The sequence below is a fragment of the Carcharodon carcharias genome, chromosome 31 (genome assembly GCF_017639515.1).
Source record: "Carcharodon carcharias isolate sCarCar2 chromosome 31, sCarCar2.pri, whole genome shotgun sequence".
Taxonomy (NCBI): Eukaryota; Metazoa; Chordata; class Chondrichthyes; order Lamniformes; family Lamnidae; genus Carcharodon; species Carcharodon carcharias.
Genome location: NC_054497.1, coordinates 21261749 through 21279281, shown reverse-complemented (window position 1 = coordinate 21279281; position 17533 = coordinate 21261749). Strand labels below are relative to the sequence as shown.

The following is a 17533-nucleotide window of genomic DNA, read 5'->3' as shown; positions in this document are numbered from 1 at the left end:
GAAGGTAATCATGCAGGTGCAGCAGGTGGTAAAGAAGGCAAATGGTATGTTGGCCTTCATAGTGAGAGGATTCGAGTACAGAAACAGGGATGTCTTGCTGCAATTGTACAGAGCCTTGGTGAGACCACGCCTGGAATAGCAGTTTTGGTCTCCTTATCTGAGGAAGGATGTACTTGCTATGGAGGGAGTGCAGCGAAGGTTTACCAGACTGATTCCTGGGATGGCAGGACTGACATATGAGGAGAGATTGAGTCGGTTAGGATTATATTCACTGGAGTTCAGAAGAATGAGGGGGGATTTCATAGAAACATGTAAAATTCTAACAGGACTAAACAGGGTAGATGCAGGAAGGATGTTGGGGGTTCCAGAACCAGGGTCACAGTCTGAGGATATGGGGTAGACCATTTAGGACTGAGATGAGGAGAAATTCCTTCACCCAGAGAGTGGTGAGCCTGTGGAATTCACTACCACAGAAAGTAGTTGAGGCCAAAACATTGTATGTTTTCAAGAATGAGTTAGATATAGCTCTTGGGGCAAAAGGAATCAAAGGATATGGGGAGAAAGCGGGAACAGGCTACTGAGTTGGATGATCAACCATGATCATAATGAATGGTGGAGCAGGCTCGAAGGGCCGAATGGCCTACTCCGCTCCTATTTTCCATGTTTCTATGTGTTTTTATAATGATATAGGCACCAATTGCTCATAAGGGATTGGGTAAACACGCTCTGGGTTCATTTATTTAGACTAGGCACATAAGAACAGTTATACCTCGGTAGAAAGCTTGAAGACAACAGAGCTGTGTGCGTGTATGCTCTGCTCAAAGCAAAAACAAAATGAAGACTGGATCACATGACACATTTCCCTTCTAATGATGTCATGCTGCTATCTCTTAAAGGCATATTACAACATCCCCCTTTCTTTTTAAAGATACTTCCCCCACCCCCCAACTTTCAAAGAAATATGACTATTTGCATTACATTTTCATGTTTAGTTATCATTACACAAGTGTATAGAACTGATGAATCTATGAGTTTCTAAAGTGTAGAGATAATCTGCTGGTGCACCCAGATCTTGTAATGGTAATTTTTACATCCTATGCCTGGATGTTTCTTTAATTGCTCACAGTGATCTGTGGGACTGGATGTTGTTGCTGATTGCACTTGGGATTTTGTCTAAGATGCAATGGGACTGTACGGTGGCTGAGGAGCTGGAACGGATCTGACTTGTCCTTGGTTGTGCCTCACTGTTGCACCTTTGTGTGTAATGACATCATAGGTTCCAAACAAATCCTTGTCACCTCGGCTGGTTGAAATGTACCTTCTGTGAGATCCTGGATGTGAACTTCTTGTCCCAACTGTAAACTTGGCAATTCTATACCTGCATTTTATTGTGCACGTTAGTCGCTTTCTCTTGTAGTTTTAGAAGTTGCTCTCCAGTTTCTGAGAGAGTAGAATGAATAATGTATGGAATGTACGTAATGGATAATTTACACAAATTGGTATGCATTGGTATGCCAAACCTGAGCTCTGCCAGTGAATACTTGCACTTATAAGTGTCGTTCTCAGAAGAAACATTGCAATGTGTAGATCTTGCTTGGTCAGTCTACATTTGAGAATGAGGGATTTCACCGTGCAAATCATTTAGATAGCTAGGCTTTAGATCTAGGATAATGAGGAGAAGAAGTAGTGCAATCGATACTCCATTTCTCACACGTAACTTGAAATGGCTTACCAATAAATTTTGTGGACTGTTCTCCATAATGATCTCTCTCGGTGCACCAAACAAACTGAAAATAGCATTTAGGGTATGCGAGACAGTTGCGCTTGACGTATTGTTCAACTGTCGAATGATGACGAAGTCAGTGCTATAGACATGAAAGAGATTTGACGCGATTTTGGACCAAGGATGGGTAGGAACTTCATATGGAGTCATTGGCACTTTGTGCTGATTTGGCATTAGTTCTTGACAAGCCTCACACTTCTTAACATGTCACTGTTTGCACCCGGCCAATAGACTGTATCTCTTGCAAGTCTTCTCATCTGATCTATGCCCATATGACATTGACGAAATTGTTGAAAAATATCAGGTCGCAAAGATTCCATTATGAAGGCCTGCCTGCCTTTAAAAAAGACTCTTTGGGAGATGCCTAGCTCATCCCAGTGAAGCCAAAATGTTCTCACATGTTTGTGGACATGCCGAATTGAAACAGGCTGTCCTTCAATAATGGTTTTCCACAGGTTCTGTAGTGTAGAATCTTCTCCCATTTCTTCTTCGAGCTGTTGGCGTTTGCATTGCTCAAAATGTTCAAGGTCAATTTGGGGACATCGTCAAGTTCGAGGTCAATGAAGACAACTTGTAGATCTAAGGATATATCTTCTGGGTTGTATCCACTGGGTTAGGCAATCAGCTAAGTGTATCTACGTGACCATCAAGTTACCTGGCTTGTACCTAATCCGTAACCTTGAATCTTTATCAAGAGACATTGCAATCTTGGTGGTGCACTGGTCAATGGTTTTCACTAAATCATCTCCAGTGGCTGGTGCTCGGTCTCTACCACAAATCTTTTGCCAAATAGGTAAGTATGGAAATGCATGATTCCAAATGCTAAAGCTAATGTTTCCCGTTCAATATTGGCATAGTCGGATTCCATTACAGATAGAGATTTTGAAGCAAATGTTTGCCTTTTTGTAGTGTCACGTATAATAATTTTCATAATATTATTATGGTTTATTGTAAAAGTAGGCTAATAGAGGGGTTTGGATAATTTCTCTGCATGTGTGTTTTGGGGGGGAGTTTCATTGAATTGGAGACAGCTGGTCTGGAGGCTTTGACTAATCAAAATAAACTAGGTTTGAAGTGCTAAACATATAAACATGGGTGAAGTCTTAGAATGTGGGGTGAGGAGAATTTGCATTTTTAGACAAATCAGGGTAGTTTGAATTTCAAAGAGATGGCAGGATGTTACACCTAGCCAGAGAAGCTAGGTCAAGCCGTGTGTTTATTTTTCCCAAAGGTTACTGATAATATTCGCAACATGAAATGATTTATATTACGAGGAAGGTAAAATTCAAAAGACATATGGGAACAATAGGATTTACATTAACAGGGAAAACATGTATAAAGGAGAAAGAGGCTATATGTTAGGGAAGGCATTGTAAGATCTAACACAAGTATGAGAAACATCCAGTATTTGTGCATTAAGCCTGCAGTCCACAGAAACTGAAGCTGGGAAAAGCCATTTTGAATTCTATTGTCCACGATATTGTGGTAACTTGCTGGCATCTGTTTAATTTTTTTTTAAATTTACCATTGCCTTAATGGGGGTATAACTGGAAGCCAGATTAATTAGGGGTTTTAGAGTTATTATGGTAGTAATTTGTAGACTTATGTATGTGCTTGAAATCTTTTCTTTTATTAATAGTTGTCTAATTTAGTTTTCCAAAAAAACTCTAAAGTCTTGGTGGATTTATTCTGAATTCAGGGCACACATCTCAAAATAAAATACAAATTGCAAAACTGTTGTGACCGTGTGATCAAGTTTCCCTCGTAGATTTGTGAGGCATCTATCTCCAGGGTAGTTGTCTCCCTAGGATCATAAAATTGCAGTGTTGATGCTTCTGATAAGGACTGTTTCAGTGCTTCAAAGAGGTATTGCTGGTCTTCATGCCACTTGAGAGGCACATCCTTTCTCAACAATTCCTTTAGCGATGAAGGCTTTTGAGTGAAATTGGGAACATATGGAGACAGGAAATTAAAGAGATCCAGGCATCTTCAAAGATCGTCCTTATCTTGAGGAGTTGGCATGGCTTTAATATCCTCTATTTTACTTGGATTGGGACATATGCCAGCACTGGAATAAATAGAACTGAAGAAATTGATCTGCTACATGTTGATGTAGCATTTCAGATGGTTGAACACCAATGTGCTGCTTACTTCAATAAGTGCAGATTATGGTCATGTTCTTGCTTTTATCTGTCCACAGCAGCTATGTCATTGAGGATACAGGTGCATCCTGGTACAATGCGAGCTTGAAAGAGATCCTGGCTAACTGATAGTCTGAAAGGAAGTCATTGAAAACAGTATCGTCCGAATGGTATATGAAATGTAGTAAGTTCTTGGGACTTCTCTGCGAGATGTACTGACCAGTAACCATGCTAGACATCAAGCTTTGAGAAGAAATTTGCATCTGCAAATCTTGGATTTAACCCTTCTAATGTGGGTATTTTGTAAAGGCAACATTTCAAAGCTGTGTTTAAACATCGTGGATAGAGGCATACTCTCAATGATCTGTCCTTCTTTGTAGCACATGTGATTGAGCTGTACCAATCTTTGTGCTCTTGTACTCTTCTAATGATTCCATCTTTCCCCATTTTGTCTAGTTGGACCTTCAATTTGTCTTGTATGTGAATGCTGCACTTGTGTGGTGGATCAATTGACGGACTTGCATTCTCTCATACGTGTAATGTTGCAACTCCCTTGAAACTTCCAAATTTGTCAAAACATTCTGGATATTTTGATGATAAGTTGTGAACTGAGGTGATAGAAGTAGTTTCTAAGGTTGATTTGCCTTGTGACATTTGACTGATTCCATGGTTTGTTGCTAGTGTCAGGTCAGGTCACGCCTGTTGGTAAGAAATATATCTTTTTATTTCTGTTGGACTGTTGTAAGGAACATACCTTTTTACTTTCTGTTGGACTGTAGATTAAAATTACAATGGCTGCAGTTTGAAAGACATGTCCACTGGAACAGGATGAGAGCTATGTACAATATTGCAGTCCTGGAACAGAATGTGCCATGAAAGACAGGATAGTACCAGAAAGGAGTCCTGGACCAAGGGAACTGCCTGGCAACAATGTTTCAATTGACTCCTGACCAGGTGACCAGGGTTTTGTGTGAGAAGCAGTGCAGCAGAATAGCTCCTAGCTTGAAAGGAACAGGACCTAAAACCTCTTTCTCCTGTGTGTGGAAGATCCCAGTAATTCCACAATAATAGCTAGCTGACTTTTTTTCCTCATAGCTCTACAACCTGCTCTCTCTCTGAAAACCCCTGTCAAGAGGCAAAGGGGAAAATCAATGTTAAAGACATTAAAAGGCAAGTGCTCAACTAGTGAACTAAATACTGAAAGTGCTGGAAGACCAACTCGTGTCATCAACAAGAACTGAAAGGAATTTGGAAGACATCGATCAAAATCAACTCATCAAATCCTGTACTCTAGAATTGGTGTTATTGAACAGTTTTATTCCACCTTTAAAATCCACTTTTTTGTGTGTCTTATGTGCCTTGTATGTGTGTGTATAGGGATTTAATAAGGAGTAGAGTTTAGGTTATAGAGTTAGAAATTAGCAGTTCATATTTCTTTCTTCTGCCACTGATTAACAACAGTTTGTTCAATAAACAGTTATTTACTTATTAAGTTTACAAACCTGATGCTCATATTCTGTTAATCTAAATTAAACAGTTTGGCAGAATTGTGGAAATTTGGTGGTTTGGTCAAACTTTTCACATTTGTCGCAGCTTGGAGGGCAGTGGAGCTTGATATCTCAGCGCACCATCCCCAGTGAGTCGTGACACTATAGACCTGCAATCACTGGGCCTTTAGTTTCCGTGATGTAGAACCCCTGTGACCTCTAGGCAAACACTTTGGACAGTGTGACAGTAACCATGTTTTCCATGAGATTGACAGTGTGAAACCTGCGTTCACTGCTCTTTGTCTCGTCCTGCACTTCATTATCGTTTTCTGGTTTGTCAATCACTTCATGTATATGTTTCTGATGGGATACCAAATGGTCATTCTTATTGCTTTAAGGTATCCATTGTGTTTGGTCTGTTTGGACCAGCGCATGGCTCTGCATCAGCCTTTGCTCTAGTGCGCTCCACCACATGCTTTGCACAACTGATGAAAAGCTGGGCAATTCCTTTGACCATGCAGAAGGTCACACCTTCCACGCCTTACTAGGGTTAGGGTGATCTCAATGAGTGCATCATTAAGTAGGGTTGTAAACTCAGTCGCCCTGCAGGTGCTCCTCCAGCCGGCTGGTGGCGCCGCAGTTCATACGGACTCGAAACGTTAACACTCCACAGATGCTGTCAGACCTGCTGAGTTTTTCCAGCAATTTTTGTTTTTGTTCATTCCTCCGGCCGGCTGGTGGCGCCACGATTCATTCCTCCGGCCGGCTGGTGGCGCCGCAGGTCATTCCTCCTGTCGTTGTGCGCAGGCGCGAGGCTGAGGCCTTGGAGTCCGGCGATGGCGGAGGAGCAGCGAGTGGATCCGAGGGTTGTGGCCGAGGAGGAACTCGAGGATGATGATGACGAGGTGAGAAGGGGAGGTCGGCTCGAGGCCAGAGTCTGCTCCGCGTCCGTGTGTGTCTGGGGCTTCAATGTTAGCGGTGTGGGCGCTGTTTGAGCGCGAACCCGAGAGAGGCCACACACCCGGTGGGGTGGGGGGGGGGGGGGGGGGAGGGGGGTTGGGGTAGGGGTAGGGTGACCCCAGGGAGGGTGACCCCTGGAGGGGGGGTGGGGTGGGCAAGAGACGGTGACCCCTGGGGGTGGGAGGCAAGGGGAGGGGAGTGTGACCCCAGGGAGGGTGAACCCTGTGGGAGAGGCGGGAGCGTGACCCACGGGGTTGGCGGGGGGGGAAGGGGAAGGTGACCCCAGGGAGGGTGACCCCTGGGGGATAGGCGGTGGGGGGGGGGGAAGGGGACGGTGACCCCTGGTGGTTGGGGGGGGAAGGGGACGGTGACCCCAGGGACGGTGACCCCTGGTGGTGGGGGGGAAGGGGACGGTGACCCCCGGGGGTGGGGGGGAAGGGGAAGGTGACCCCAGGGAGGGTGACCCCAGGGAGAGTGACCCCTGGGGGAGAGGCGGTGGGGGGGGGGAGGGGACGGTGACCCCTGGTGGTGGGGGGGAAGGGGACGGTGACGGTGACCCCAGGGAGGGTGTCCCCTGGGGGTGGGGGAGAAGGGGAAGGTGACCCCTGGTGGTGGGGGGGAAGGGGATGGTGACCCCAGGGAGAGAGGCGGCAGCAGGGAAGACAGGGTCGCAGGTGGGGATAGGGCCACCCACGCTTCACCCGGTGGGGGGAATGTTCACCTGTTTCCATTTCCAAAGCATCATTTAGTTTCACACCTGCCTCAGCTCATCTGCTAAAACCTTCATCCATGCTTTTGTCAAACTGCATTTAAATACTCGAGCACAGTCCTGGCAAATCTCCTACATTCTATCCTCAATATACTTGAGTCATCCAAAACTCTGTTGCCCATGTCTTAACTCACACCAAGACCCATTCAGCAATCACTCCTGTACTCACTGACCCACACCGGCTCCCAAGTGTAAGCAATGCTGAATTGCTGGCTTCACCCTTACTGCTGCTGAGCGTTGATAGTGTCAGTGTCACAATTTTGGTGCTGCATTGACCCATTTATCGAAGGGTTGATCTGCCAATCTTCTTGTGCTCACAGCTCGATGAATCCCTCTCAGAAAGACTGTGGGGATTGACTGAGATGTTCCCTGAGGGCATGCGGAATGCCTCAGGACTCGCCGCAGACTGCTCTGTGACGCTGGCCAAGAAAGTCTACAGGTATGTGGCACCGCGGTGTATTCGGGATCGGTAGGCGGTGCGATGTATCTGAGATCGGCAGGCGGTGCGGTGTATCTGAGATCGGTAGGTAGTGCGGTGTATCTGAGATCAGCAGGCAGTGCAGTGTATCTGAGATCGGCAGGTAGTGCGGTGTATTCAGGATCAGCAGGCGGTGCGGTGTATCTGAGATCGGCAGGTAGTGCGGTGTATCTGAGATCGGCAGGCAGTGCGGTGTATCTGAGAGCAGGCGGTGCGGTGTATCTGAGATCAGCAGACAGTGCAGTGTATCTGGGATCGGCAGGTAGTGCGGTGTATCTGAGATCGGCAGGCAGTGTGGTGTATCCGGAATCAGCAGGTAGTGCGGTATATCCGAGATCGGCAGGCGGTGCGGTGTATCTGAGATCGGCAGGTAGTGCGGTGTATCTGGGATCAGCAGGTAGTGCGGTGTATCTGAGATCGGCAGGCAGTGCGGTGTATCTGAGATCGGCAGGCAGTGCGGTTTATCTGAGATCGGCAGGTAGTGAGGTGTATCTGGGATCAGCAGGTAGTGCGGTGTATCTGAGATCGGCAGGTAGTGCGGTGTATCTGAGATCAGCAGGCAGTGCGGTGTATCTGAGATCGGCAGGTGGTGCAGTGTATCTGAGATCGGCAGGCGGTGCGGTGTATCTTAGATCGGCAGGCAGTGCGGTGTATCTGAGATCGGCAGGCAGTGCAGTGTATCTGAGATCGGCAGGCAGTGCGGTGTATCTGAGATTGGCAGGTAGTGCGGTGTATCTGAGATCGGCAGGCGGTGCAGTGTATCTGGAATCGGCAGGCAGTGCGGTGTATCTGAGATCGGCAGGTAGTGCGGTGTATCCGAGATCGGCAGGTAGTGCGGTGTATCCGAGATCGGCAGGTAGTGCGGTGTATCCGAGATCGGCAGGCGGTGCGGTGTATCCGGGATCGGCAGGTAGTGCGATGTATCTGGGATCAGCAGGTAGTGCGGTGTATCTGGGATCAGCAGGCGGTGCGGTGTATCTGGGATCAGCAGGCGGTGCGGTGTATCTGGGATCAGCAGGTAGTGCGGTGTATCTGGGATCAGCAGGTAGTGCGGTGTATCTGAGATCGGCAGGTAGTGCGGTGTATCTGAGATCGGCAGGTAGTGCGGTGTATCTGAGATCGGCAGGCGGTGCGGTGTATCCGAGATCGGCAGCTAGTGCGGTGTATCCGAGATCGGCAGGTGGTGCGGTGTATCCGAGATCGGCAGGCGGTGCGGTGTATCCGAGATCGGCAGGCGGTGCGGTGTATCCGGGATCGGCAGGTGGTGCGGTGTATCTGAGATCGGCAGGCGGTGCGGTGTATCTGGGATCGGCAGGCGGTGCGGTGTATCTGGGATCGGCAGGCGGTGCGGTGTATCTGAGATCGGCAGGCGGTGCGGTGTATCTGAGATCGGCAGGCGGTGCGGTGTATCTGAGATCGGCAGACGGTGCGGTGTATCTGAGATCGGCAGACGGTGCGGTGTATCTGAGATCGGCAGACAGTGTGGTGTATCTGAGATCAGCAGGCAGTGTGGTGTATCTGAGATCGGCAGGCAGTGCGGTGTATTCGGGATCGGCAGGTAGTGCGGTGTATCTGAGATCGGCAGGCAGTGCGGTGTATTCGGGATCGGCAGGTAGTGCGGCGTATCTGAGATCGGCAGGCAGTGCGGTGTATCTGAGATCGGCAGGCAGTGCGGTGTATCTGAGATCGGCAGGCAGTGCGGTGTATCTGAGATCGGCAGGTAGAGCGGTGTATCTGAGATCGGCAGGTAGTGCGGTGTATCTGAGATCGGCAGGTAGTGCGGTGTATCTGAGATCGGCAGGTAGTGCGGTGTATTCGGGATTGGCAGGTACTGCGGTGTATTCGGGATTGGCAGGTACTGCGGTGTATTCGGGATTGGCAGGTAGTGCGGTGTATTCGGGATTGGCAGGCGGTGCGGTGTATCTGAGATCGGCAGGCGGTTTGGTGTATCTGAGATCGGCAGGCAGTGCGGTATATCTGAGATCGGCAGGCGGTGCGGTGTGTCTGAGATCGGCAGGCGGTGCGGTGTGTCTGAGATCGGCAGACGGTGCGGTGTGTCTGAGATCGGCAGACGGTGCGATGTGTCTGAGATCGGCAGGTAGTGCGGTGCATCTGAGATCAGCAGGCAGTGCGGTGTATTCGGGATCGGCAGGCAGTGCGGTGTATCTGAGATCGGCAGGCAGTGCGGTGTATCTGAGATCGGCAGGCGGTGCGGTGTATCTGAGATCGGCAGGCGGTGCGGTGTATCTGAGATCGGCAGGTAGTGCGGTGTATCTGAGATCGGCAGGTGGTGCAGTGTATCTGAGATCAGACGGTGCGGTGTATCTGAGATTGGCAGGTAGTGCGGTGCATCTGAGATCAGCAGGCGGTGTGGTGTATTCGGGATCGGTAGGCAGTGCGGTGTATCTGAGATCGGCAGGCAGTGCGGTGTATCTGAGATCGGCAGGTAGCGCGGTGTATCCGAGATCGGCAGGCAGTGCGGTGTATCCGAGATCAGGTAGTGCGGTGTATCTGAGATCGGCAGGCGGTGCGGTGTATCTGAGATCGGCAGGCGGTGCGGTGTATCATTTACTGCTCAACCCTTAGAGCCTTTGAGATGGTCTTGGTTGATGTAGAATGTACTAGGCCTCGATTCTGACAAGGACATCTGTAGGAGTATCAGGGTATTTACTTAAAAACTAGTTTAGTTACAGTATATACATAGTGGGTTGAAGGGAAGGCACATCTCCCTTCAGGGCTACCGTCTGCTGCCTTGAGTACCCTGTTCATTGCTGCCTGATATAATGCTAGATCATGATGTACCTCGTAGATTAGCATACCCATGATGTTAACACTCTACATTGTGGTGGTGAGCAGCTGCCTTGAATCCCTGCTAGGGATGGTATTCCAGGATTTTGACCCAACGATGATATAGTTCCAAGTCAGGATGGCAAGTGGCTTGGAATGGAACTTGCAGCTGGTGGTGTTCCCATGTACCTGCTGCCCTTGTCCTTCTAAGTGGCAGAGCTTACGGGTTTGGAAGGTGCTGTTGAAGGGGCAGCTGTGTGCTGAGGTGGTGGGGTGAGCCCCTCTATCACTAACTGCTGTCTGTCTGGGATTCCAGTGTTATGTCAATCAGGTGCTTTGCTGGGAGAAGCAGGTGGTTTGGAAAAGAAATGGGAAATAATAACTGATCAAAGTAAAACAGGAGTGATGGAAAAGAGGGATTGTAAAAGGTGAAATGGTGTGTGCAAATCAGCATCAGGCCAAAAATACAGTTCATGTTGCAGAAATATAAGTTCTATACATAGCATAAGGAGCAAAAGGCAAAGAGGCAGTATAGTCTAAATGGCCTATTTTGAAAGGGTGCACAGGTCTTGGGGTGCATTTTCACAAATCTCTGAAAGTGGTGGGGCACATTGATAAGTTGGTTAGGAAAGTGTACAGGCACTCAGATGTAAACAAGAGCATTGAATACAGAAACCAGGAAGCAATGCTAAAGCCTTACGAGCTGGTGGTTTGGTCAATTCTGAGTACCGCACTTGAGGAAGGATGTCAAGGCTTCAGAGACAGAGCAGAAAAGGTTTACCAGGATGATGGTTGCTCTATCTCAGTTCCACTCTCCTGCCCCATCCCCACTTGATAAGAGTTGTCTACAGACCTCCAAATATCAATGAGAAGGGAGCAGGATACAGAAATGTGGAGATCAGAAAAACTTTGATGTGAAAATCAGTTATACCAGAGGAAGCTCGAGTCCAAAAGGCAGTGAGTTTTAAGTGTATTTGTGCCAGTTTTCTGGATATGTGCTCTTGAAGCAACAAGAAGGCAAGCCATACTAGATCTGATGTTGCAGAATGAGCCTGAATTCGTCAAAGATCTGACAGTAGAGGAGGAGCTAGCTAACAGTGATCTTAACATGATTGAATTTGATATTGGGTTTTGCGTTTTTAGGTATGGCTCATTTTAAAGGATAGCGAGAGACAGAATTAATAAGGATCAAGCTGGTTGAGTATAAAGGATGAAGGGTTGATGCCAGGAAGCACTTCTTCACAAAAAAGGTAGCAGAAATTAAAAATTCTCTCCCCTTAAAAACCTGTTCAGGCTAGGATGAAATTAAAAATTTCAAAACTGAAATGAACGGATTTTTTGTTAGGCTGTTGAGTGTTACAGAACCAAGGTGGGTAGATGGACTTAAGATACAGATCAGCCATGACCAAACATATTTGAGGGGCTGAATGGCCTCCTCCTGTTCCCTGTATGTTGGATGGGCCAATTATTGCCCCATCGGTCTACTCTGGATGATCAGCAAAGTGACGGAAGGGCTCATCGAAGTGCTATCAAGAGGCACTTACTCAGCAATGACCTGCTCACTGATGCTCAGTTTGGGTTCTGCCAGGGTCACTCAACTCCTGATCTCACTACAGCCTTGGTCCACACATGGACACAAGAGCTGAATTCAAGGAGTGAGATGAGAGTGACTGCCCTTGATATCAAGGCAGCATTTGACCGATTGTGGTATCAAGGAGCCCTAGCAAAACCAGAGTCAATGGGAATCAGGGGGAAACTCTCCACTGGTTAGCACAAAGGAAGATGATTGTGGTTGTTGGAGGCCAATCATCTCAGTCCCAGGACATCACTGCAGGAGTTCCTCAAGGCAGTGTCCTAGGCCCAACTATCCTCAGTTGTTTCATCAATGACCTTCCCTCCATCATGAGGTCAGAAGTGAGGATGTTCGCTGATGATTGCACAATGTCCAGCACCATTTGCAGTCCCTGAGGTACTGAAACAGTTTGTGCCCAAGTGCAGCAAGACCTGCACAACATTCAGACTTGGGCTGATAAGTGGCAAGTAACATTCGTGTCACATGAGTGCCAGACAATGACCAACAGGAGAGAATCCACCCATCTCCCCATGACATTCAATGGCATCACCATCACTGAATCCCCTACTATCAACATCCTGGGGGTTACCATTGACCAGAAACTGAACTAGACTAACCATAAAAATACTGTGGCTACAAAACCAGGTTAGAGGCTGGGATTTTTGCAGAGAGTAACTCACTTTTTATATTCTTAAAATCTGTCCACCATCTACAAGGCACAAGTTAAGAGCACGATACTTGCCTGGATGAGTGCAGCTCCCACAACACTCAACACCATCCAGAACAAAAAAGCAGCTTGATTGGCACCCCATCCATCACCTCTAACATTCACTTCCTCCATCACAGACGCACATTGGCAGGAGTGTGTACCATCTAACAGATGCACTGCTGCAACACATCAAGGCTCCTTTGACAGTACCTTCCAAACCCGCAACCTCTACCACCTCAGAGGACAAGGGCAGCAAATGCATAGGAACAGCACCACCTGCAGGTTCCCCTCCAAGCCACAAACCATCCTGACTTGGGAAATATATCGCTATTCCTTCACTGTCGTTGGGTCAGGATCCTGGAACCCTCTCCCTAACAGGTGTACCTACACCACATGGACTGCAGCGGTTCAAGAAGGAAGCTCACCATCACCTCCTCAAAGGCAATTACGGGTGGGCAATAAGTGCTGGCCTAGCCAGCGACGCCCACATCCCGTGAAATAATTTTTAAAAAGACATGAGCCTTGCACTCCAGGACTTGACGTTAAATGCAGGTATTACAGGTGGGATGGATGTCTGCTCATCTGAGGGTTGGTATTGATTGTGGTTGGGCAGTGAGGCCACAGCACTAACCAATCAGCAATCGGAGTGACAGCTCAGAACCTCAGCGCTGGAAAAAATCAATACAAATTTTCAGGCTGGGACAGTATAGAGAGAGCTTTACTTTGCATCTGATCTGTGCTGTACCTGCCCTGGGAGCATTCGATGGGAACGGTGTAGATTGGTGTGGGTTGATGTTAACCCTGGCCATGTGGGTTGGTACTTACCCAGCCGTTGTGATGTTTTCCAGTTTTGCCCGGTCAGCTCTGTGGGTGGGAACCACATCCTTCATGATCCTGGTCCTGCCGGTCGTGTTTGAAACTGAGAAACTCCAGTTAGAACAGCAACAAATCCAGCAACAGAGACAGGTAAAGAGAGGGGCCGGGGATTGGGCGTGGGGGAGGGGCCGGGTATTGGGCGTGGGGGAGGGGCCGGGTATTGGGCACGGGGGAAGGGCTGGGGATTGGGCACGGGGGAGGGGCCGGGGATTGGGCACGGGGGAGGGGCCGGGGATTGGGCACGGGGGAGGGGCCGGGGATTGGGCACGGGGGAGGGGCCGGGGATTGGGCACAGGGGAGGGGCCGAGGATTGGGCACGGGGGAGGGGCCGGGATTGGGCCCTGGGGAGGGGCTGGGGTTTGGGCCCTGGGGAGGGGCCGGGGATTGGGCACGGGGGAGGGGCCGGGGATTGGGCACGGGGATTAGGCGCGGGGGAGGGGACGGGGATCGGGTGTGAGGGAGGGTACGGGATTGGGTGTGGGGGAGGGGCCGGGGATTGGGCACGGGGATTAGGCGCGGGGGAGGGGACGGGGATCGGGTGTGAGGGAGGGTACGGGGATTGGGTGCGGGGGAGGGTACGGGGATTGGGTGTGGGGGAGGGGCCGGGGATTGGGCACGGGGATTAGGCGCGGGGGAGGGTACGGGGATTGGGTGCGGGGGAGGGGCCGGGGATTGGGCGTGAGGGAGGGTACGGGGATTGGGTGCGGGGGAGGGGTCAGGGATTGGGCGCAGGGGAGGGGACGGGGATCGGGTGTGAGGGAGGTTACGGGATTGGGTGTGGGGGAGGGGCCGGGGATTGGGCGTGAGGAAGGGTACGGGGATTGGGTGCGGGGGAGGGGCCGGGGATTGGGCACGGGGATTAGGCGCGGGGGAGGGGACGGGGATCGGGTGTGAGGGAGGGTACGGGAAGGGGGTGGGGATTGTCCATGTGTGGACAGGGTTTGGGCACGGGGAGGGACTGAGGAATGGAGGTTGGAGTGTACATGGTGGATATTTTGTGAAGACAGAGTGGATGGTCATGTGGGGTCATAGAATGAGAGATTTTTTTTTCAGTACAGTTTAATTTCTAATCTGATTATTTTTCTCTCAGATTCTGTTGGGCCCGAATACAGGACTGTCTGGTGGAATGCCAGGAATGCTGCCATCACCAGTTCCAGGGAAAATATAATGGACTGGACACCTTGAGATGGAACTGCTGACGGAGCAAGGGAAAGGGATTATGGGATGGATGTATTTTTGGGTTTGGGGAGGAGGACTTGGCGTCTTGAACAATGCTGTGTCAGCAGCTCATGGCCAGCAAGTCTGGTGTTCATCCTCAGTGTTCACCTCTGGAGCATTCAACAGACTGAGCATCCTATCTGTGAACACTGCAAGCTCAGGGTTGTAGGGTGGGGAGAATCGTAATTAAAATCTGCTGGAACAGTCATGGGGGTTGGGGTGGGCGGGTTTGGGGAGGGGGGTATTCGGGGGGAGGCCTGATTGATTCTCAGAGCCCTTTTACTAATGAACTGCAATTCATCTAAATCACAGCCACCATTTGTCTGAGTCATTCCATCAGAAACATTGGGCACTGATTGTGGGAGCTGGAGTTTTTGCCCAATTGGCAGGTCAGTGCCCCACTGGTGGGGTGTGAGGGACTGCACTGTCAGCATTGTGCAGTGGAGGGGGTGAGGGACTTCTCTGTACCAGTGTAGTCCAGTAGGGGAGGTATGAGGGATGGCTGTTGTGCCAGTGTAGTCCAGTGGGGGAGGTATGAGGGACTGCTCTGTGCCAGTGTAGTCCAATAGGGGAGGTATGAGGGACTGCTCTTGTGCCAGTGTAGTCCAGTAGGGGAGGTATGAGGGACTGCTCTGTGCCAGCATAGCCCAGTGGAGGGGGTGAAGGTTGGCTCTGTGCCAGTGTAGTTGAGTGGGTGTGAGGGGCTGCTCTGTGCCAGTGTAGTCCAGTGAAGGGGGTATGTGTGCCAGTTCTTGGTTGCACCTGAGGACCTTACCTTGGGAACAGAGCAAACCCTGAGTCAGTCTCTGCCTCCCCTCACAGTGGGAGAGAGTTGCAAAGACAGGGAGCACCCTCAGCTGGTTATTTCAGAGGTAGCATTATTGCCTGAGGTGATTGATGGGCATGGCAGTGGCTCAGGACAGATGAGGCACCAGTGGTGGCAAACGCCCCCAGAGCCTGGGTAGGAGGTCAGCGGCTCACTGCAGTACGAGACATGCCAGCTCCCTGCAGCCTGATTTCTCCCTTTAAACCTGGGAACAGAGTCTGGATCAGCGTGACAGGTGAGGCGGGGACCTTGGCTGGTTGGATCACTGTAAGCTCTGCAGGGTTTAGAAGCCCAGAGATTACAGCTGAATTTACCTGTGACTGGGACAGTCTGACACTGAGGAAGCCTCCACCATATGTCACATGGAGATGAGATTGGTTTGAATACAATGCCTACAGAAATGGTGAAAGGTTACTGTTGAGCTGTTTGACTTGTACTTGTGGTTTAATAAATGCTTAATACTGGGTTGTGAGCGATTTAATCTGACTGATGAAAGAACAGAACAAGGCCTCGCAGCAGCTGGGTCCAGGTTTCTGTCCTGCTAGCTGCTGCTATTGACCAGCGGGTTCCTGGGTTTGCAGCCTAGAGGTTGCGCATTTGAGTCCCAGCACAGCATGCTGTACAATTCATAGAAGCATGGAAAAGTGATTTGCAGAAAGAGGCCATTCAGCCCATTGTGTCTGCGCCAGCCAAAAAGAGAAAAAAGAAACTCGCCACTCATTTTAATCGCACTTTCTAGCACCTTGTTCACAGCCTTTCAGGTGCAGATCCTTTTTGAATGAGTTGAGCGTTTCAGCCTCAACCACCAACTTAGGCAGTGAATTCCAAATGCCCACCACCTTCTGGGTGGAAAGATTTATCCTCATGTCCCTCTAATACTTCTACCAATCACCTTAAATCTATGCCCCCTGACCATTGACACTTTAACTAGGGGAAACAAGTCTTTCCTGACTACGATATCTAGGCCCCTCATAATTTTGTACACCTCAGTTAGGTCACCCCTTAGCCTCCTCTGTTCTAAGGAAAACAACCCTAGTCTATGCAGTCTCTCCTCATTGCTGTAATTTTCAGGTCCTGGCAACATTCTTGTAAATCTCCACTGCACTTTTTCCAGAGCAATTATGTCCTTCCTTTAATGTGACCAGGAAGGACATAATTGCAGCTGTGCCCTAACCAGTGTTTTATAAGTTCCATCATTACATCCCTGCTTTTGAATTCAATACCCTGGCCAATAAATATTCCATATGCTTTCTTGACCTTCAAGGACAGGTGGGTATGGACTCCAGGGTGTCTCACTTCCTCACCCTCTCTCAATAATTTCCTGTTTATTGAGTATTCCCTTGCTTTGTTTGCCCTTCCCAAACGCATTACCTCTCACTTTTCCATATTGAATTCCATTTGCCACTATGCCCATTCAGCCAACCATTGATATCATTCTATAGTCAACAGCTGTCCTCTTCACTATCAACTACATGGTCAATTTTTGTGTCATCTGCAAATTTCCCAATCATGTCTCCCACTTTTAAGCCTAAATTATTAATATATACAACAAGCAGCAAGGGCTCCAACACAGCTCTGTGGAACACCACTGAAAACTCTTTTCCATTCACAAAAACTTCCATCAACCATTACTTTTTGTTTCCTGACACAGAACCAATTTTGGATCTAACCAGCTATCTTCCTTTGTATTATGAGATCTCGCTTTCCTGACCAGTCTGTCATGTTTGACCTTATCAAATGTTTCACTGAAATCCATGTAGACAACACCAACTGCATTACCCTCATCAATGCTCCTTGTTACTTCCTCAAAAAATGTGATTAATTTATTCAGACAATCTTCCCCTAACAAAACCATGCTGACTATTCCTGATCATTCTGTGCCTTTCAAAGTTACTTTATCTTCTCAGAACTGTTTCCAATAATTTG

General features: G+C 48.9%; 1 protein-coding gene across 1 annotated transcript; it reads left to right on the top strand.

The window, feature by feature from the left end:
- The first annotated feature begins 6191 nt into the window (after nucleotides 1–6191).
- On the top strand, nucleotides 6192–16071 carry tomm22 (translocase of outer mitochondrial membrane 22 homolog (yeast)). Its single transcript, XM_041177825.1, has 4 exons — nucleotides 6192–6316; nucleotides 7461–7579; nucleotides 13536–13653; nucleotides 14654–16071. Exons 1-4 carry the CDS (start codon nucleotides 6248–6250, stop codon nucleotides 14729–14731), a joined length of 384 nt encoding a protein of 127 aa, XP_041033759.1. The 5' UTR covers nucleotides 6192–6247; the 3' UTR covers nucleotides 14732–16071.
- Nucleotides 16072–17533: the final 1462 nt, after the last annotated feature.

What these genes read in the sequence shown, in the direction of transcription:
- tomm22 (XM_041177825.1), top strand. Translation starts at nt 6,248, where the DNA reads ATGGCGGAGGAGCAGCGAGTGGATCCGAGGGTTGTGGCCGAGGAGGAA. An exon ending in TCGAGGATGATGATGACGAG is followed by an intron (nt 6,317 to 7,460) that starts GTGAGAAGGGGA and finishes TTGTGCTCACAG; the next exon opens with CTCGATGAATCCCTCTCAGA. An exon ending in AAATCCAGCAACAGAGACAG is followed by an intron (nt 13,654 to 14,653) that starts GTAAAGAGAGGG and finishes TTTTTCTCTCAG; the next exon opens with ATTCTGTTGGGCCCGAATAC.